Here is an 18,746-nt window from a genome sequence, read left to right as displayed (position 1 = left end):
TTTCCTCCATTCCTAAGCTTCTTCAACAGCCTCCAGAATATTTTGCCACCTTCTTGATATTTATTTTCTATATTCTTGTCAAAGTCCTCCCATGACTTTTGTTTAGCTAGTTTTACACAGTGTTTAGCATTTTGCATTTGTCTCTGTATTCTCTAAGAGCACAAGCTGACTTATTTGACAGGAACTTTTGATATGCTTTCTTATTTTCCTTCACTGCCTCCTTAACTTCCTGTGTTCACCAGGGAGTTCTTATTTTTTTATTCGTGCAGACAACCTCATGGTGTTAGTAATAACCAGTCCGTGTCCTGAGCAGAAATCCAACAGATATTTGCCATTATTATTAGCTTTGCTCTTTTCTCCAAATTTTCCCAAAATATTTTTGTATCTCACAATCATTTCCTACTCTGCTATTTAGATCCCCAACAAGGACCAACATTTCCTTTCTCATTGTGTCAGTAGCTTTCTCTAGAGCCTCAAAAAATTCCTCCAATTCTACCTTAGTAGAACCTTCTGTGGGAACATAGGCACAAATAAGTCTCATTGTCCAGTTCCCCATTCTCATATTTGCCCACATTACTCTACTTGAGACTGACTGCCATTCAAGAAGATTAGCCTCGTATTTTGTGTTGATTACTATGGCTACTCCTTTTCCTTGGTTGTCATCTAGGATATCTATTTCACTCCAGACATCTAGGATATCTATTTTTTATTTATTTTCTATATTTATATTTATTTATTTATTTTCTATATATTTTTACCAAAGTTTTCCCGTGACTTTTGTTTAGCTACTTTTACAGCTTAAATACAGACTACATATTGCTCAATATCCCATTTACACTATAATTGTAGTATTTTGTATTCTCCTGGTACCTTGTCATATGCTTCTTCCAAATCTATTTAATATTTAAATATAAATCCTTGTCAGATTCCTATGACTATTTGTCTTACTTTTTATAGATGATTTTTTAGCTATTTGCCAGCTGGTTGACTGATGGCAAGAACATCTGTTCTCCAACCAACAGATTGCAGGTTCATATATCACCAGGACATGGATGTCTGCAATTGTCTTTAAGCAGAAGATGAATTTCTTCACTTGGCATAAGACTGCAACCTTGCTTATTGGAGGCCCAAAGCAGTTTGAAAAAGTTGCATGGGTGGTATCTATAAAACGGGGTTTCCAGACTGTTAAATATTGAAAAAATGAAATTAATTAAAAAAAAAAAATGGGTGGGTTGGACTTACTCCACCTGTTTTGTAAACATATAGTACAAACATAATATAGGTTTAGCAAGAATTGTTGGTGTGGTGAGAGCCACATAGAAAAAAAAGTAAAAATCTAATCCTGGCAATCCTTACTTAGATTAAATAGGGCATGTTGTTCTGAGCTTCTCTTTTCAAAGCCTTTCTCATTTATGCTTGCATAAATATTACCTAGAACACTCAGCAGTGTTCTAGGTAATATTTCTTTTATAATTATCGCAGTGAAATTCCTTTATAATTATCACATTGCTTTTTTTTCCCCTTTTCCTTTCTCTAAATGGGTACTGTGATAGCTCTAGTCCAACCATCTGGAATTTGACTTTCTGACCAGGTTTTGTGAATTAAGCAGTGTAGCCATTTTACAATGGTTACACTGCTTAATTCATAATGCCTAAATATTTCATCTTGAAAATATTATAAACCATAAATAAAGTTCATACCAGTTGTTTCCAGAGCCTGATACATCTGTCACCATTTGTTTGCTATTAAAAATATCTCCTAGAGATCCTTTTAATAAATTTGAAATTACACTTTATTTCATGTCTACTAGAACAGCTCATAAATATACTCTGCAATGAAAAAACAAATTTATAATTTCAAAATTATTTTTATTTTTCAGCATAATCTCCCTTAAGACTAATACATTTATTCCAGTGATGCTCCAGCACCATTTTCCCATCTCTGTAGTGGTTCTCAGTAAGATTTGCAAAATACTCCTCTACAGCTGCAATCATCTCTTGATTCAAAGAAAAATGCAGACCAGTGAGGAAGAGTTTTAGTTTTGGGAAGAGAGAGAAGTCAGAGGGAGCCAAATCTGGAGAATAGGGTGGATGTTCCAACAATTCATAGTGCAGATCCCTTAATTTTTCCATTGCCAAAACATCTTCGTTGGCAAGCACATTGTGCTGATGAAAGATGATTTTTTCCTTCTGCAAACCGGGTCTTTTCTCTCAAATTTTTTTGTCTAGTCTGGTTAAAAGATCGGAATAGTATTCCCTTTTATTGTTTTACCCTTTTCAAGATAATTAATAAACAAAATGCCTTTAACATACCAAAACACTGATGCCATGACCTTTCCTGCTGATGAAACAGATTTGTCTTCTTCAGCGCTGAACAGTTGGCTTCTCTCCATTGTTTTGACTGCTGTTTGGATTCTGGTGTGTAATGGTGAATCCAAGTCTCATCCATAGTAATAAATTGACACACAAATTCAGTTTTATTCTTGTTAAAATGCTCCAAGCACTGTTCAGAGATTTTCATGCGAGTGCGTTTGTGATCTGCTGTGAGCAATCACAGCACCCATCTTGCACAAAGCTTTTTCATATGCAATTCTTCATGCAAAATATATCCTACACTTTCTTTTGAAATGCCTATAGTCTCAGCAATTTCATGCACTTTGACTCGCCAGTCATCTAATACCATATGGTGCACTTGAACAATGATTTCTGGTGTTGTTACACTTTTTGGACATCCTTCATGTGGATCATCTTCAAGGCTAGTACGGCCATGTTTAAACTCTACAGCCCATTTCTTAATTGTTGAAAATGAAGACGAGCGCCCATAAACTTTTGTGAATTTCGAATGAATTTCTTTAGGCATTAAACCTTCTTTTACAAAGAATTTTATAACCACACGATACTCAATTTTATCCATTTCAAGGGATACAGACAACACTCTTGCTTCACACAGCTGTATAAAACAAACTACTTGATAGAATGACTTGCAATTTCATATGGATGCTTACGACAGATGTATGGACTTAGAAAAAAAAATCTTGCCGATAGTGTCACCATCTATGGTTGAGGCCGAGAACGTTTCAGACCACCCTCGTATGATGATGTAAAAAAAATTTTAAATGAATTTCTTCTGAAAAATTAATTAAAAGGATAATGTTGTTGAAAAAATAACCTTCCTAAAAAAGTAAGATTGTGATAAAAAAATTCAATAAAACTAAGAAGTTTTAAAGTGTGATTGTATAAATCTTACCTGATCAATGTTTTCCAGGTAAGATTTCTGCAAACACACTCAAGCAAGGCTAACAAAAATTTTGAGGAAGAGACTGAAATAAGAAGCTGAATTCATGCCTAAAGTGGTTGTCATTTTATCATATTTTTATTTTAAGACAGACAGCTGAGAAATATGGGTATATAACAAGATCTGTATTTTTTTTTAAGTCTTGTAGTTCTAGAGAAGGCATAGATACTTTGCCAAAGGAAAGATTTTTCAGAACATTGTAATTACATGATGTAAATGGGACATTATTATGGGACAGAGGAGTTAAATTATTATTACAAGGACATTTCTTTGTGGTCCAAAAACTCTTGAGAAGCCCATACTAACCATTATTGATGCAATATCTCATATCTTTAAATTCATTCCCTAGCAAAGCACTTAACCACCTCTGGCAATTTATTCCACTCACTCTCCAAGTAAAAAATTTCGTCTTTGCTTACTATAGTCTTACAAAGCCTCCAGGAGTGACATGTCCTCTCCTTAACAGTCATGTATTGAAAAATTTCTTTAGCATCTACTATTAAAACCCATCAAATAACATATGCTTCTATCATATCCTCTCTTTTCTGCCTGTTAGGCAAACAAACCTTCACTATCCTTATAAGGACTATTCCCCCCCCACACACCAGTCACCAGTTTAGTTGCTTGCCTTTGAATCATCTCATGGCTTTCATATCCCCAAGAAACCTAGGTCATCATATCCATGGAAAGAAAGGAGAGAGAGAGAGAGTTTATATCACTATCTAATTGCTTTTTTTTTTTATTTTATTTCTGTTCCCACTTTCAAATAATTGGCAGTATTGAAGTGATCTTTAAGTGTTCATTAAATTTACATTAAAGTCAGCATTAAACTTTTTAAATTGTTTACAGTGCAATGCTTTTCACTCCAATCTTGTATACGTAATCCTCATAACTGAACTACAGTGCACAGGTTGATGGAAAGCACTTTCCATCACTGAAAATGAAAAAAGAAAATAATTGATGTATTAATTTTAGGTTGCAAGATATTGCAAAGTCTTTGTTTAAAACAATTTTAGTAACATTTAATATTAGTGAATGTTCATGTGTGCAAATATGAAAACAGCTAATTTTATACTTAAATTGATATAATCTCTTTGTCACAGTATTTGCTTTTTTATTTTTTACATTTATCCTTTCACATACTTTCAAAGATGCACAGTTTAGCCAGCCATAGCAGATGAAATCAACTTCCTTAAACTTTGTATCCATATTATTTCAGTGTTATCTCAGTAGTATTTTAGTTTCATTGGTATACCTTCCAATATATTTTGAATTGTAGATTAACACATCATGGCTGGTAAGTTTGGTGAATTTTCCTTATATGTTAATGAAAAAAAATCATCTATTAGTGTTTAAAAAATGAATTCAAGAATATTCATTTATTTTTGATTATTTATTTATTTGTTCCTAATACTGCCTGATAGCTTCTTTTTTTATGTTATTTACAGAACCTTGTTGTTATTTGGGATGTACGTAACTTTGAGAAACCTGTATCTTTTTTATATTACTTTAAATAGTTTTGCTTATATAATGAAGATTTCATTTTTTCCTATATTTACTCACATCATTTTTTTCATTTCATGATTCCCACTCTTCTTTTTTAGAATTACCTCAGAGAGAGTTATGAATGCTCACAATACTAGACACCACTCTAGTGAATTTAATAACTGTGGCAAACCATTAGAGAGTATGTGCTGAAGTTCAGTATGATCAGTGCTGTGCTAAAGGAAATTCACCATAAAATACTCTGATATCCTTCATAGAGATAATATTTAAGACAGCCAGCGAAGATGTTCTAAGATCTTCTGCGATCTTAGAATATCGTTTCATCATCACATGATTAATACGTACCTGCAAGAGGTATATATTATAGTACTATGCTACATGAAAAGTTTACGCTTTTCTTCCAACTTAGTCTGTTCTCTGTCAGAACTATTATATTGTCAGATCTTACATTTTTAATTTCTAGGACTCTTAATGGCAGTAGTCCACCTAAATTTTGGTCTCCTACCAGCCTGGTATCACATCCCTGTTTTGCTAATCTTTACTCTCTCTCATTCCATTTAAATGACCTTACCATTCACTTCTTACACATTCTTGAATGGTAATAATATCAAGGGCTTTCATAATGTCTTCATTTTTGCTATGATTCTGCCATGGATACCATCTGTTCACTCTCCTAGTTTTTTTCAGAACTTTCATGTTTGTGGTGACATCTTTGACAGATGGGGGTGCTTAAAGGTCAAAGCTGTATAACTGAGAGGAGACCTCCACATAGCCTTTAAAGGAATGCAGAGTACTGAACAAGGCTTCTGACCTAATTTCCATTCCTCACCTTCTCGTGGTGCACCCTGTTGGGTATCTACTTGGATACTGAACGAATGAGGATGGGCTGGCAATTTGGGATTTAGCCGAACCAAATTGTATTCTTATTGGTTAAACCAAAATAAAAAAAATGATGGTACAACATGACAAAATTTCATGCCGGCTGGGGCATCGCCCAGTTAAACAAGGCCCCCGTTGTTTTTGCCAGGGAACCAGGGTGAACAGCGAAAAGTCAGCTACTGGAACAAATCTGAAAACAAACCCCAACTCAACATCACTAGAGTTAAAGATCGGTACTATCAACGTAAGAAGCCTGAATGGCAAAGAAATGGAGCTAGCTGAGGAATTAGATAAGTACCAGATCGACATAATAGGGGTGACTGAAACAAAAAAGGCCAAAACTGGTGAGATCTTTCTGAGCAATAAATACAAAATGTTATATTCAGGCAATGACAATCAACGAAAAGAGGGAGTAGCCATAGTATTCAACACAAAATACGAGGCTAATCTTCTTGAATGGCAGTCAGTCTCAAGTAGAGTAATGTGGACATATATGAGAATTTGGAACTGGACAATGAGACTTATTTGTGCCTATGGTCCCACAGAAGGTTCTACTAAGGTAGAAGTGGAGGAATTTTTTGAGGCTTTAGAAAGAGCAACTGACACAATGAAAATGGAAAAGTTGGTCCTTGTTGGGGATCTAAATAGCAGAGTAGGAAATGATTGTCAGACATACAAAAATATTTTGGGAAAATTTGGAGAAAAGAGCAAAGCTAATAATAATGGAATATACCTGTTGGATTTCTGCTCAGGACATGGACTGGTTATTACTAAAACCATGTTCCAACATAAAAATGTGCACAAATTCACATGGAGAGAAGAGGCAAGTAATAAGAAAAGTCTCATTTCTTATTCCTTGTCTCAAGTCTCAAAAGTCTGTTATTGTTGATAGTTAGGTTTTCTCCCTGGTGCAGGACACTAGAGTGCACAGAGGATTTGAAGTGGAAGTGATCACTATTTAGTCTTGAGCAGGATAAAATTGAATTTCATATTGAAAAGAAGAACATACAAGAAAGTTTTAAAGCGAATAAAAGTTGCGCAGCTCTCAGATGTGAACCGTAGAGACTAAAATACACAAACATTATTGAAGAAAAAATGAAAGAGTTTGAGAACAGGAACCAAACCTTGGAGATTCAGTGGCAACCCCTGAAGAAAACACTGATTGATTGATTGATTCAGCTAGAGAGGCATGTGGTGAGGTTGTCCGCAAGGATAGAAAAATCAGATATTGGAAACAGGAAGTTAAAGAGGCAGTGAAGGAAAAGAAGAAAGCATATCAAAAGTTCCTGGCAAATAAGTCAGCTTGTGCTCTTAGAGAATACAGAGACAAATGTAAGAAAGCTAAACACTGTGTAAAACTAGCTAAACAAAAGTCAAGGGAAGACTTTGGTAAGAATATAGAAAATGAATATCAAGAGGGTGGCAATATATTCTGGAGGTTGCTGAAGAAGCTCAGAAATAGAGAAAAGAATGCTGTAAAAGGAAATTAGAGATGATAAAGGTGACATGAAAATTGGAGAAAAAAGATATTCTTGAAGTATGGAGTAATTACTTCGAAAAATTGCTAAATGAAACAAGCAGTAATAGCATAGCCATAAAAAAACACTTGAAAGGCACCGACCGCAACTACACCAATGCCATCTACTGCCGATCACCACCACTGGTATTTCCACAGACAATCACAAACATCCATGCCCACAGTGGCCAAGCCTGCAGCATCTTGACTGGAGAGCAGACATGCTAACCGAGTTGTTTTCTACTTGAAGTAGAAAAACCCATCAAAGACCTGAAATGTGGAATGGCAGCAGGAGTAGAAGATATTCGACCAGAAATGCTCAAGTATGGAGGTATAAAAGTCTTACAGTGGCTGCACTGCATAGTTCAGAAGGCCTTGACAGAGGGATTATAATAAAATTAGTTTAATCCTTTATCCAAGTGTGAGCAAACAAAGTTTGCACCTGAAAGTATTTTCAGGACTGGGGTAAGGTGGTACAATACCAGGACAACTCGTTGCAAAGGTGGAGCAAGCTACCAGCACTCCTATCTCAGTATCTTCTATAATGCAAAACACATCTCCTTGCAGATATGTCTAATGTTATGCATTAAGGGAAGGGCCACTACCCAGACTAGTTTCGACCTTTATTGAGGTCTTTTCAGTGGGAACCAGGCTCAAGTGGAGATACCAGGCAGAAGCATTAGCAAGTCATCTCTGCCAATAGGAGGCCCTTCCCTTAATGCATAACATTAGACATATCTGCAAGGAGATGTGTTTTGCATTATAGGAGATCCTGAGATAGGAGTGTTGGTAACTTGCTCCACCTTTGCAACGAGTTGACCTGGTGTTGTACCACCTTACCCCAGTCCTGAAGATACTTTCAGGCGCAAACTTTGTTTGCTCACACTTGGATAAAGGATTAAACTAATTTTATTATACTCTAACCAAGTGAAAAATAAACTTTCAACATCTTTCTCTAAATCCAGAGTAATTTATTAAAAAAGGGTGGCACACCATTTGGCAACTCCTGTAGGTAGAGATGACTTGCTAATGCTTCTGCCTGGTATCTCCACTTGGGCCTGGCTCCCACTGAAGAGACCTCAATAAAGGTCGAAACTAGTCTGGGTAGTGGCCCTTCCATTAATGCATAACATTAGACATATCCGCAAGGAGATGTGTTTTGCATTATAGGAGATACTGAGATAGGAGTGTTGGTAGCTTGCTCCACCTTTGCAACGAGTTGACCTGGTGTTGTACCACCTTACCCCAGTCCTGAAGATACTTTCAGGTGCAAACTTTGTTTGCTCACACTTGGATAAAGGATTAAACTAATTTTATTATACTCTAACCAAGTGAAAAATAAACTTTCAACATTGACAGAGGGATGAATTCTGAATGATTGGAGTAGAGCTCTAATAGTACCCATATATATATAAAAAGGGAAATAAAACTGAATGTGAGAATTACAGAAGTGTTTCTCTACTGAGTGTTCCTGGTAAGATTTACGCAAGTCTACTTGAGAAATGGTCGAGAAGGTTTGTTGAAGAAAAGCTTGGTGAAGAATAAGCTGGATTCAGGCCAAATAGAGGCTGTCTAGATCAGATCTTCACTTTACGACTAATAGTTGAGAAATCATGGGAATATAACAGAGATCTGTATTTAAGTTTTGTATATCTGGAAATGGCATGTGACAAGATGCCAAGAGAGAAGCTATTTAATATGCTACAGTTATATGGTGTCAATGGGGCATTATATCAAGCAATACTTAGTATTTATTTGATTCGTAATTCAGCAGTTAGAATTGAAGGAAGTACAGAAATATGGTTTAATGTTAAATCTTGTGTCAGGCAAGGATGTACATTATCCCCTCTGTTATTCATTATGAAGGAAAGTGGTATTAAACTTGATATCAAAATTGGAGATGTTAATGTCAGCTCTTTGCTTTATGCAGATGATGTTATACTTCTAAATAAATCTGCTGTAAGTCTGTAAGATTCCCTGATTAAATTGAATAACTGTAGTAATAGGTATGGTATGAAGGTCAGCAATAACAAGACAAAGACAGTGAAAATAGAAGTATTGAAAATATCAACTGCATTGTGAATGGAGACCCTATAGAACAAGTGAAACATTTCAGCCACTTGCTTACAATTTTTAGTGAAGATGGTAAATTAAATATGGAAATAGACAACAGAATCAACAAAACTGGTATGGTAGGAAGTCAACTAAATAAATTTATATGGAATAAGACAGAAATTAGTCAAAACACTAAATTAGTTATATACAAGACAGTGTCCAAACCAATTTTAACTTATGTATCTGAGAGCTGGGTCAGAAGTAAAACACTTGACCAAAGACTAGAGACTGCAGATATGAGAGTCCTGAGAAGATTGGGGGGGGGGCATGAACAGATGGCATCAATGGCAATATCATATTAAAAACGAGGATATTAGGAAACAACTTGCCATTGTCAACATCTAGGAATGCATTAGCAGAGCTAATCTCAGGTGGCATGGTCACTTAAACAGAATGAGCAAGGTAAGAATAGCAAAACAAGTGTTCTCTGCCAGGTTGGCAGGAAAAAGACCCAGAGGAAGACCAAGATATAGGTGGATTGATATTGGTACAAAGTGCCTTAGACGATAGAAATATAAGATCTGATAATGTTGGAGTCTTAACAGGTAACAGACTGATTTGGTGCAAAATTGTATATAGGAAGTTAGTAATGATGTAAACTTTTCATGTAGTACTGTCATATCCTGTACATCTCTTGAGGGTGCATGGCAGGAATTTGATGATGATCATCATCAACTTTGAGTGATTTTTTATTTTTTTATTTCTATACATATTTCTATTTCAAAACATTATACTTGAAGTATAATATTTTGGCTAATTTCTGTCTTATTTTATATAACTGTATTCAGTTCACAACCTACTATACCACTGCTGCTTATTCCATTGTCAATTTTCATATTTAGTTTGAAATCTTCATTAAAAATTGTGCCTAAATAGATGAAATGTGTTAATTGTTCTGTAGGTTTTCCATTCTTTGTCTTTTAAGTGCTGATTTTCATACTAAATTTGTTACAGCAGTTATTTTGTTTTGTTAAGGAATCCTGCAGACCTGTACTGGATTAACAGCTGAGATTAATGCTTCCAGTTTTGACCAGGTTTAATGCCACTTCATAATGTGATCCATATAGATAATGATTAATGAAAGAGTTAATGTTCACCCTCATTTTTCACCTAATTTTATATCAACACATCTTGTTGTATTCCTTCAGTTTTAACTCCTGAATTAAATTTAAATATAGACTGTATATTGCTCAGTATAATGTTCTGTTTGCATCACATCATCTTAGTGTTTTGAACCAATTTTCACTTGGAACCTTGCCATACCTTTTCCAAATGTACCAAATTTAAATATAAATCCTTGTTATCTTTGTATGAATTATCAACTCTTTGTCTTAACATCAGTACAGGGATTGCTTAAGACAAAGCCAAATAACTGGGAGGAGATCTCCACATCACCCTTAAGGAATGCAGAGAACCAACTGGAGCATCTTAATGTCCAATCCTAGCTTTCACATAGTGCACCCTGTTAGTAGGTATTCACTGGGTACTGAACAAGGATGGGATGGCAGTTTGGGACTTAGCCATGTGCTGTCTGTTGACTTAAACCACAAATATGGTATCATATGATGAGATTTCATGCTTGCTGGGGCTTTACCCAATTAAAGAAAGCCTCCTGCTGTTTTTGTTGGGCAAACAGTGAAAAGTCGACTACTAGAACAAACTCCAGTTCAACATCTAAAAGAGGAAGAACAAACCTAATGTGTTAGAAGAACTGAAGATAGGAAACTTCAATATAAGGAGCCTTAATGGAAAGTCATTACTAACACCACATTGCAACATAGAAATGTGCACAAGTTTACTTGGAGAGAAGAGCATTTCTGCTCAGATATTTCCCTTCATCTGCCTTTCTACATTTTAGATTTTTGAAGGTTTTATTTTCTACCTCATGTATAGATATTTACTCCTGATTGGATTCCTCTTGAACATTTTATACCACCATTGTGTCACCTCTTGTTTCCTTTAACAGTCTTTCAGATTAATTACTAGGTTATCTTTTGTGCCAAACTAAATAGTAGAATAGCTTTATTTTCAGTTTCCATGTTCCTATCACCTTTATCGTCCCTGATTCCTTTTATAGTACTCTTTCCTTCATTTTCAAAGTTTTTCACTGGGCCTTCAGAACTTTTTGTCAACTTCCTAAAATTTATATTCTATATCTTATGCCAGTCTTTCCATGACTTTTCATTAGCTATTTTTATACACTGCTTGGCTGTCTTACATTTTTCTCTGTATTCTCTCAGAGTACATGCTGACCTTACTTGCTATGAATTTTTGACTTTCAAATACCATGAGAAGATGACAAAACCATCCATCATCTTCATCCACACACATGAATTTTTAAAGAAATGTGTGACTTTGTTAATGAGTTATTAGGAACTCTGTATATTGTTGCACATCTTTTATTGTATATCATTATTATTTGCATTTCAGTAAAGGAAATCCTTTACTGAAATGCTTTAGGAAATCCTGTGTGGAACAATCATGATTTTTCTGGGTAAGCATTGGTTTTCATTTATTTATTTTTTATAACTATTTCATACAAGAAGTAGAAGAATCTGTATCACATGAGTGCCATGTGTGGAATAATGCCATGAGGGATGGGAAAGAATAAGTTTCTTGACATTTTTCTTGTAGTATTGAGATTGTAGGTGTTGAACACTTCACAAGGAAGGGCATTCTGGAAGACTGATGTAGATTGAATAAAAGAGGAAGAGAAATAACAGGTTTGGTCTTTATAGTTGTTTTGAAAAGAGATGTTGGGCAGCTGCTTCAGGCCTAACAGGAAGTGGAGTGATGGTAGTTGCTATTTCAGTGGAACAGCATTGGACTACCTGTAGAAAAGATACAGATTTAAAACAATGCATCTCTGAGATGGAGGTTGAAGTGATTCATGAGAGATAGTTCATCTATCAGCCCTTTTTAGGGACTGAAAAGATATCGATGTGACGTATTTGTTCTAGGAGAGGTGTGGGAGGTAAATGTCAGTCCAAGGAGAGAGAGATTTGATCCTTTCTGGATTTTTATGTATTGTTGAGGATAAGTGAGCTGAGATGCCTTTTGTGAGAGAAAAGGAAAGGCTGTCACATGCTAGCATCAAAAGCTACTAGGTTATCCTTACCCACCAAGTGTTGAATGTGTTGTAGAGCCTGCAAGTTTGACATGTGAAATTGGTATTATGTGATTGATTATTTTGATAATTATTTCTTGAATATCATGTGACTGGTTTTCTTATAATAGTTCACTCATCCCTATTTCATTTCTAATTGATGTCATATCATTTCTGTGGTCATTTGTTCATTTGACTCTCACTCAGTTTGACAATGATTATAAAACTCCTGTGTCTTCTGAAAGTAATTTAGTGTTCATGTGAAAGATTTTCACATGAACATTTCACAACAACAAGTTTTGTTGGCTTCACAACTTTCATATCAGGTTAACTTGATATGTTGAGATTCCACTAGTATCTTATGAGAACCAACAAAACAACTATCAGGCCATGTTTCAATTGATTATATGGGAAACTCTTTATTTTTTTAATACAAGGAAGTACTAATAGATGGAAAATATATGGACAGATTCTGTGTCTTTTAACTAGAACAATACCAAGCTTCTTATCTGAAGCTGCTATTTTTGTAAGTTCTCCTTCAAAAGCAAACGTTTTATAGTTAGTTATAAAATAACAATGGCTCTTTGGTATCTTTCCTTTTCAATCATCTGAATGGATTCAGATGCATATTTTTGTTTTGCACAGAAAATTACATTAATGCAATTTTTGTAATAGGTAACTGTTTCCTGATATTCATTACTAAAGCTAGTTCATGATGAAATTTTGATTTTGTAATATGTTGTTGGCATGTTAAGTGAGTATACAGATATCTATCAGCACATTGATGCAGGCGGTGCTGGTTGGTGTTAAGATATGAACCATAAATTAAACAGTTTTCTTCCATAATATATAAACCTTGACAGCTTTACAGGTTGTTACACATAGTGAAACCAAGCCAATAACAAAGCTTTCATGGTGTCCAACAAGGTAAGTGCTTGAAGTTGTGATATTAATATGGTTTTAATAGTGTTAATAACAAATATTTTCATTGTTGTTTGAAATGTTTTTGAGAAAATGAAATCAATACATAAGAAAGAAGATAGTGTTAGTTTTCTTAGTTTTTTGAATTTTATTTTTATAATAATCCTAATATTAGCTCTTCATTTTATTTATCATAAAATGAATAAACCTAAAAGATTAATTTTTAGGTTTGTGATTAAGCTGATAAATATAACTGTGTAATCTGTGTGTGTGTTGAACTGAATACTTGCCTCATACAAGGCAAGCAGTGAGAGTCAGCTGTATGTGTGAAGAAGTTAGAAGGAGAGGGCAAAGTTCTTTTTTTTTTTAAGACTAAGTAGATATGAGTTGTAGTATTGGAGTAAGCTTATTTTCACAATTCACAACATGAATTACTTAGTGTAAGTATATACTTAAATATGTTATGTAATCAAACTCTGCTCTGTGTTTTCTGTTTTTGTAAACTTCATTATTTGCCTTTCCTTTCAAATTATTTTTGGATAAAATTCACCATTCATTATGGAGAATAAATGAAAGGAAATGCAAATTACGCTTTTAGTTTTGTGAAACAGTGCAGAACTGAAGGCAAAGGCAAGGAATTGGAATGTTTTAAAAATGCTGGAGAAAATAGTTATGTTATGGCATCACTTAAAAACAATTTAAGATGGGCTTTTCAAGACAAATGGAAAGAATTCACATGGGGATTTGGGATGAAGTTGCATTCTATAATTTAAAAAAAATTATCTGGGGGCTGCTGATAGAAACTGTAGATTTGAGGCCCTTTTAAAATAGGCACATGTACATTTCATGAGGCATTCAGTTTTTACAAAAAATGCAGTGACAGACTTTGCTAGAAATTACCAGGTAATATGTCTAGCTGCTTTCCAAAGAAAGATAGATTCTAAAATATTTGAACAACTGAAGTACTTTTTTTTTTTATACAGCCTATTATAAAGCTAAATAAACTATTTACTGATGAAATGTAAAGAATTGGTGTTAGTTATTGCTGATATCATTAAAAAAAAAAATTAGGTAAGGAAATCAAAGATTCCATTTGTGAGTCTTCTTCTGGATACTTTTACAGATATTTCAAATGAGGAGAAACTCGTCTGTTATATGAAATGTATAGATATAAATTGGAAGAAGCATTTGTTTACATAAATTCCTCTTCAAACCCAGTTGCAGTGCACTCTGATAGATTACAGAGTGAAATGAACAAGTTTTTCTTGCCAGAAGACTAGTAACTGGTTAGCAGGCATTGGGACAGAAACGGCATATAACATGCTGGGGGAAAAAATGGATTAATGGCAAACTTCTTGCCAGAAGACTAGTAACTGGTTAGCAGGCATTGGGACAGAAACGGCATGTAACATGCTGGGGGAAAAAATGGATTAATGGCAAACTTATAGAGAAACATCTCTTACAAATTATTGCACATAGTTTGAATTTTGTAAATTCTCTTAACCCCTTAACATACAAAGATGTCTGTGACATGTCTTTTGTTTATTGCACCAAAATTAATTTTGAATTTTGGTTTCACACATAAATACAACCTAATATAGACGCTAGACAATCTTGTGCCTATTTCCTTTCAGCTGAGAAAAGTTACCAACGGCATGTATCGGCTATTTCGTTTGTGTTGGCACAAATTCATGATTATTTTTCAAATAATGATGAATTTGATCCAGCAAATCACCTTCGCCCAAAACTCGCCCAAAAAATTGGCAGTAAAACGACTGCTTTCTGATTTTTAATTGGTACGTTAAGGGGTTAAAGATGTTCCCTTTGTTGCTGAAATGAAACAGTGTGTGTACATGCACCTTTTACAACAATTCATACTATGTGAGCAACTACAAATTTTTTTTGTGACCAGCAGATTCAAGTTGTATATATGTGACCCTGATGACTGGTGGGAACCATCTGAGGGAAGCAAGTAAAATAAAAATTTTAAAAAAATCACATATTACTATCAAAAGCAAATATTATAACAACTCTGTGCTTGTTAAGGCTCAGCAATATCAACCATAACCTCACTGAATAACCAAGTGCAATTTTCTGCTGACTGGAAGTGGGGAGAATTGAGTGGTTTTGACCTAAATCTTCTTTGTCCAGTACACAGGAGAAAGCTAATTATAAAATATCGAATATCAGAGTGCATGACTAGGGCAAAAGAATTCATTCGTAACAATTTTTTTAAGTTTTGGTAATGCCATATTATCCACCCAATTCTTTAATGCTTTGAGTGGATATATATATATATATATATATAGCTGTAAAACATAACAAGATCATGAACTCAGAAAAGGAAAAGAGGTGTATACAGCTGTTAATGTATCTAACAGTTGGTCTGATAGAATCCTTTTTGAGCCCAGTAGGTCATCCTATATGTACTTTATTAATTTATGTTGAGATTCTGCTTTTGTAGTTGAATAACTTTCTGTATAAATAATCAGACTTTTCATTCTTATATATTAATGTATCCAGCAATTGCAAACATGTATCTTCTTCTTCTCCTCCTCAAGGATTAGGCATGTTCTGGTTCTACTGGTCTTCCTCTCTCTCCTTCCATTTGGTCTATATTTATCCACTTCTTTTGGTAACTGATATCTTTCCATCCTAAATAGATGCCCTTTCCATTTCACAAATTATAAGTGTGACAAGTTCACGGGCACTATACTAAAACATTTGAAAATTCAATTTGTAACTAACTCAGAACTAATGTTCTAACAAGGCTCCCTATATGGACCAGTTAACCATATAGTTAATTTGGAAAAGTCAGGCTATCTGATCTCAGAATGACTGTGTCCCAAATTCTTTGGAAAATTAATACAGCCTTCTTGTTGAAGTTTCAGGAATGCTTCATAGCAGATGCTGATTTTAAAAATATCATGTTGAAGGCTTAATGGAATATAGACAGCACTAAGAAAGGATTAAAAACTAATTTCACTGCTTCCAATAATTCTTCTCAGTCACTGAGACGTCTTCAGGGAGTACAAATAACATTTGTAACACACACACAATGCAGTACTCAGTGAAATGCTTGGGTGACTCATGTCCTGTCTAGGTGGTGCACCCTCTATGGGCACTTGTAGGTGGCCTAGGATATAAATTGGGATCTCTGACGATTATTGTTTCCCAAATTTTGATTAGATCCATGTTCCTGTATTTGTTTAAATTAGGTTGATTTCTGAGTGCTGCTGCAGATTCCAAAAACAGGCTTAAAAAAAAAAAACTTACTGTGATGGACCTTGGTGGTTTTCTTCCAAAAGATCCTGTGAGTGATATCCAAAACATGGTCTGCAAGACCAGATTGACCATAGTCTTGATTGCAGATGTAAGTGTAAGTTTTGTGTTCATCTAAACGGATGGTGGCTGATCTATTTGGAAGTAAGCAAACTTGTAGGAACAGGGCACTTTATATACTCCAGGTACTGAGAGAGGAAGGAGCTGATCTTTGGTAGAACAGATAAAGGTAGCAAGTTTCCAGTGGGGGCTTAAAAGCTTTGTAGAGGTTTTACTTTTTTAAAGACCTGGCTATTTTTTTGTGTTAAAAAAAATTATAAATTGTGTCAAAAGTACAGTTTTGTAGAGTTGGAATGAATTATCTGTTTTCTCATTAAAATGAAAGTGCACTTTACAGAAATTTTACATAAGGACCTCATAGAATCAGTTTATTATTATTAGGTGTGTTTCTCTAGGGAGTTTGACTCATCAAGGAAGGTCATTTTAATCATACATACACAAATACCTCTCTCTCTCTGAATACATTCAGTGAAGATGCACCTGATTCATGAAAGTCGGCCCATTCCATACACTTGCAATGAAAAGAATCTGAACTTTTACGTGTCCTAGCCATTTTCCATGGAAGACCTCGAATTCTGTCTGTACCACCCATAAGCTGCACAATTTTATATCTATAACTCTTAAGCTCTCTTCACTAGCTTGTGTTTCTCTCACATCTTATCTTCACATTCCTCATACTGAAAACTATGTTCTTTCAATTTGTCCTTGTATGCAGTTCCATAGACCAGTTATCATCTTGGTCTTATGCTTCTGGATCTTCTCAGCCATTTCCCCATCTCCTTCATTATCTCACAATATGCTTTGGTACAGTGATTCTTCTTTTCTTCCTTGAAATGCACTATGTTGTTATAGAGATTTTTTTCAGTCTACTTTATTTCTTTGAATTACATGTGTACTTAACAGCTTTTTCAATTGTCATTCTTATATAGGTCATAACTTGAGAAATTTATAATAGCTTGAAATGACTAACTTTGTAAAACATACCTGTTTTTATATAAATAACATTATCATTAATATATTGTTACAGGTATAATTTGCTGGCATCACTAGTAAAAGATAGTTCTACAATAAAATTGTATGATATTCAACAGGCATCAGCTGGAGATGAAATGGAGCCAACTGTAGTAGAAAGATGTGTGCAACGTAAGTTTAAAACCTCTTGTTATGAAATCCTACCATAACTTAATCCTTTTTTGGATAAGATTGTCCTTTCCAAGTTTTACTAAATTTCTATTGTGCTATTATCATAACAGATTTACACTATCATTTCAGTGCAAAATCATTTATAGTTATAATACATTCATTTTGCTACAAATGAAAGTTGTAGGTTGCACATGCAACATTTACTCCATTGACAATGTGTTAAATAGTTCTATAAAACTTAAAGAAATATGGATTTTCTGCATTCTTTACTAAAGGCATTCAATTATTTATGAAATATATTTGTGTGTGTGTGAATATATATATATATATATAAATTAATATTAGTTACAAGTGTGTGGAGTTTTTAATAACTTCCCCAAAACTAGGACGTTTTAAGGCAGTCATTCTTATTTAGGCCCAGTTGATTAATCAGACCTTCACAACTTTCTTTATATAATCTTTCCATAGAAAACTGGCTTTTATATAAGACTTCTTTATACACTGAACTGTCTGGATTGCATGATGGACAATTGACTTATCTAACTCGTGACATCATATAGTCATAAAGTTACTAATGTTCCCTACTGTTCATAATAATGAAAGAGCAACAAGAGCTAAGAACCTGTTGTGTTCACAAAGGATGAAGGAAAAGTTGGTCTTTTGGAGATTATAGGAAAGTTGCCAACTTGTAAATCAGATCGGTTGATTTGTTTAAAATTACAACCAAAGTAACTGAGACTATGAGGCTACTGTATTATATTTATTATGTGTTCTTATTTGTTTTTCCTGATTTACAGAATAAAAAATATTTTATTTACAGAATAAAAAAAAAATTTATAATTTACAGAATAAAATTATAAATTGTGTCAAAAGTACAGTTTTGTAGAGTTGGAATGAATTATTTGTTTTCCCATTAAAATGAAA

The 18,746-nt window shown here is 34.3% G+C and overlaps 1 protein-coding gene across 3 annotated transcripts in view; it reads left to right on the top strand.

Annotated features, from left to right (window-relative positions):
- The window catches only part of mio (GATOR complex protein mio), a 349,531-nt gene that overhangs the window by 126,114 nt on the left and 204,671 nt on the right, over window positions 1-18,746 (top strand). For all 3 annotated transcript variants that reach the window (XM_090394033.1, XM_090394032.1, XM_090394034.1), the window contains exons 11-13: window positions 4,743-4,784; window positions 13,288-13,343; window positions 17,707-17,822. In XM_090394033.1, the coding sequence (XP_090250159.1) occupies window positions 4,743-4,784; window positions 13,288-13,343; window positions 17,707-17,822 (214 nt within the window). The remainder of the gene's footprint in view (window positions 1-4,742; window positions 4,785-13,287; window positions 13,344-17,706; window positions 17,823-18,746) is intronic.

Source organism: Typopeltis vanoorti, chromosome 6 (assembly GCF_054136105.1).
Source record: "Typopeltis vanoorti isolate ZY-2024b chromosome 6, IOZ_Tvanoo_1.0, whole genome shotgun sequence".
Taxonomy (NCBI): domain Eukaryota; kingdom Metazoa; phylum Arthropoda; class Arachnida; order Uropygi; family Thelyphonidae; genus Typopeltis; species Typopeltis vanoorti.
Note: the sequence above shows the minus strand (reverse complement) of the source record. Positions and strands in the feature narration are given on the sequence as shown.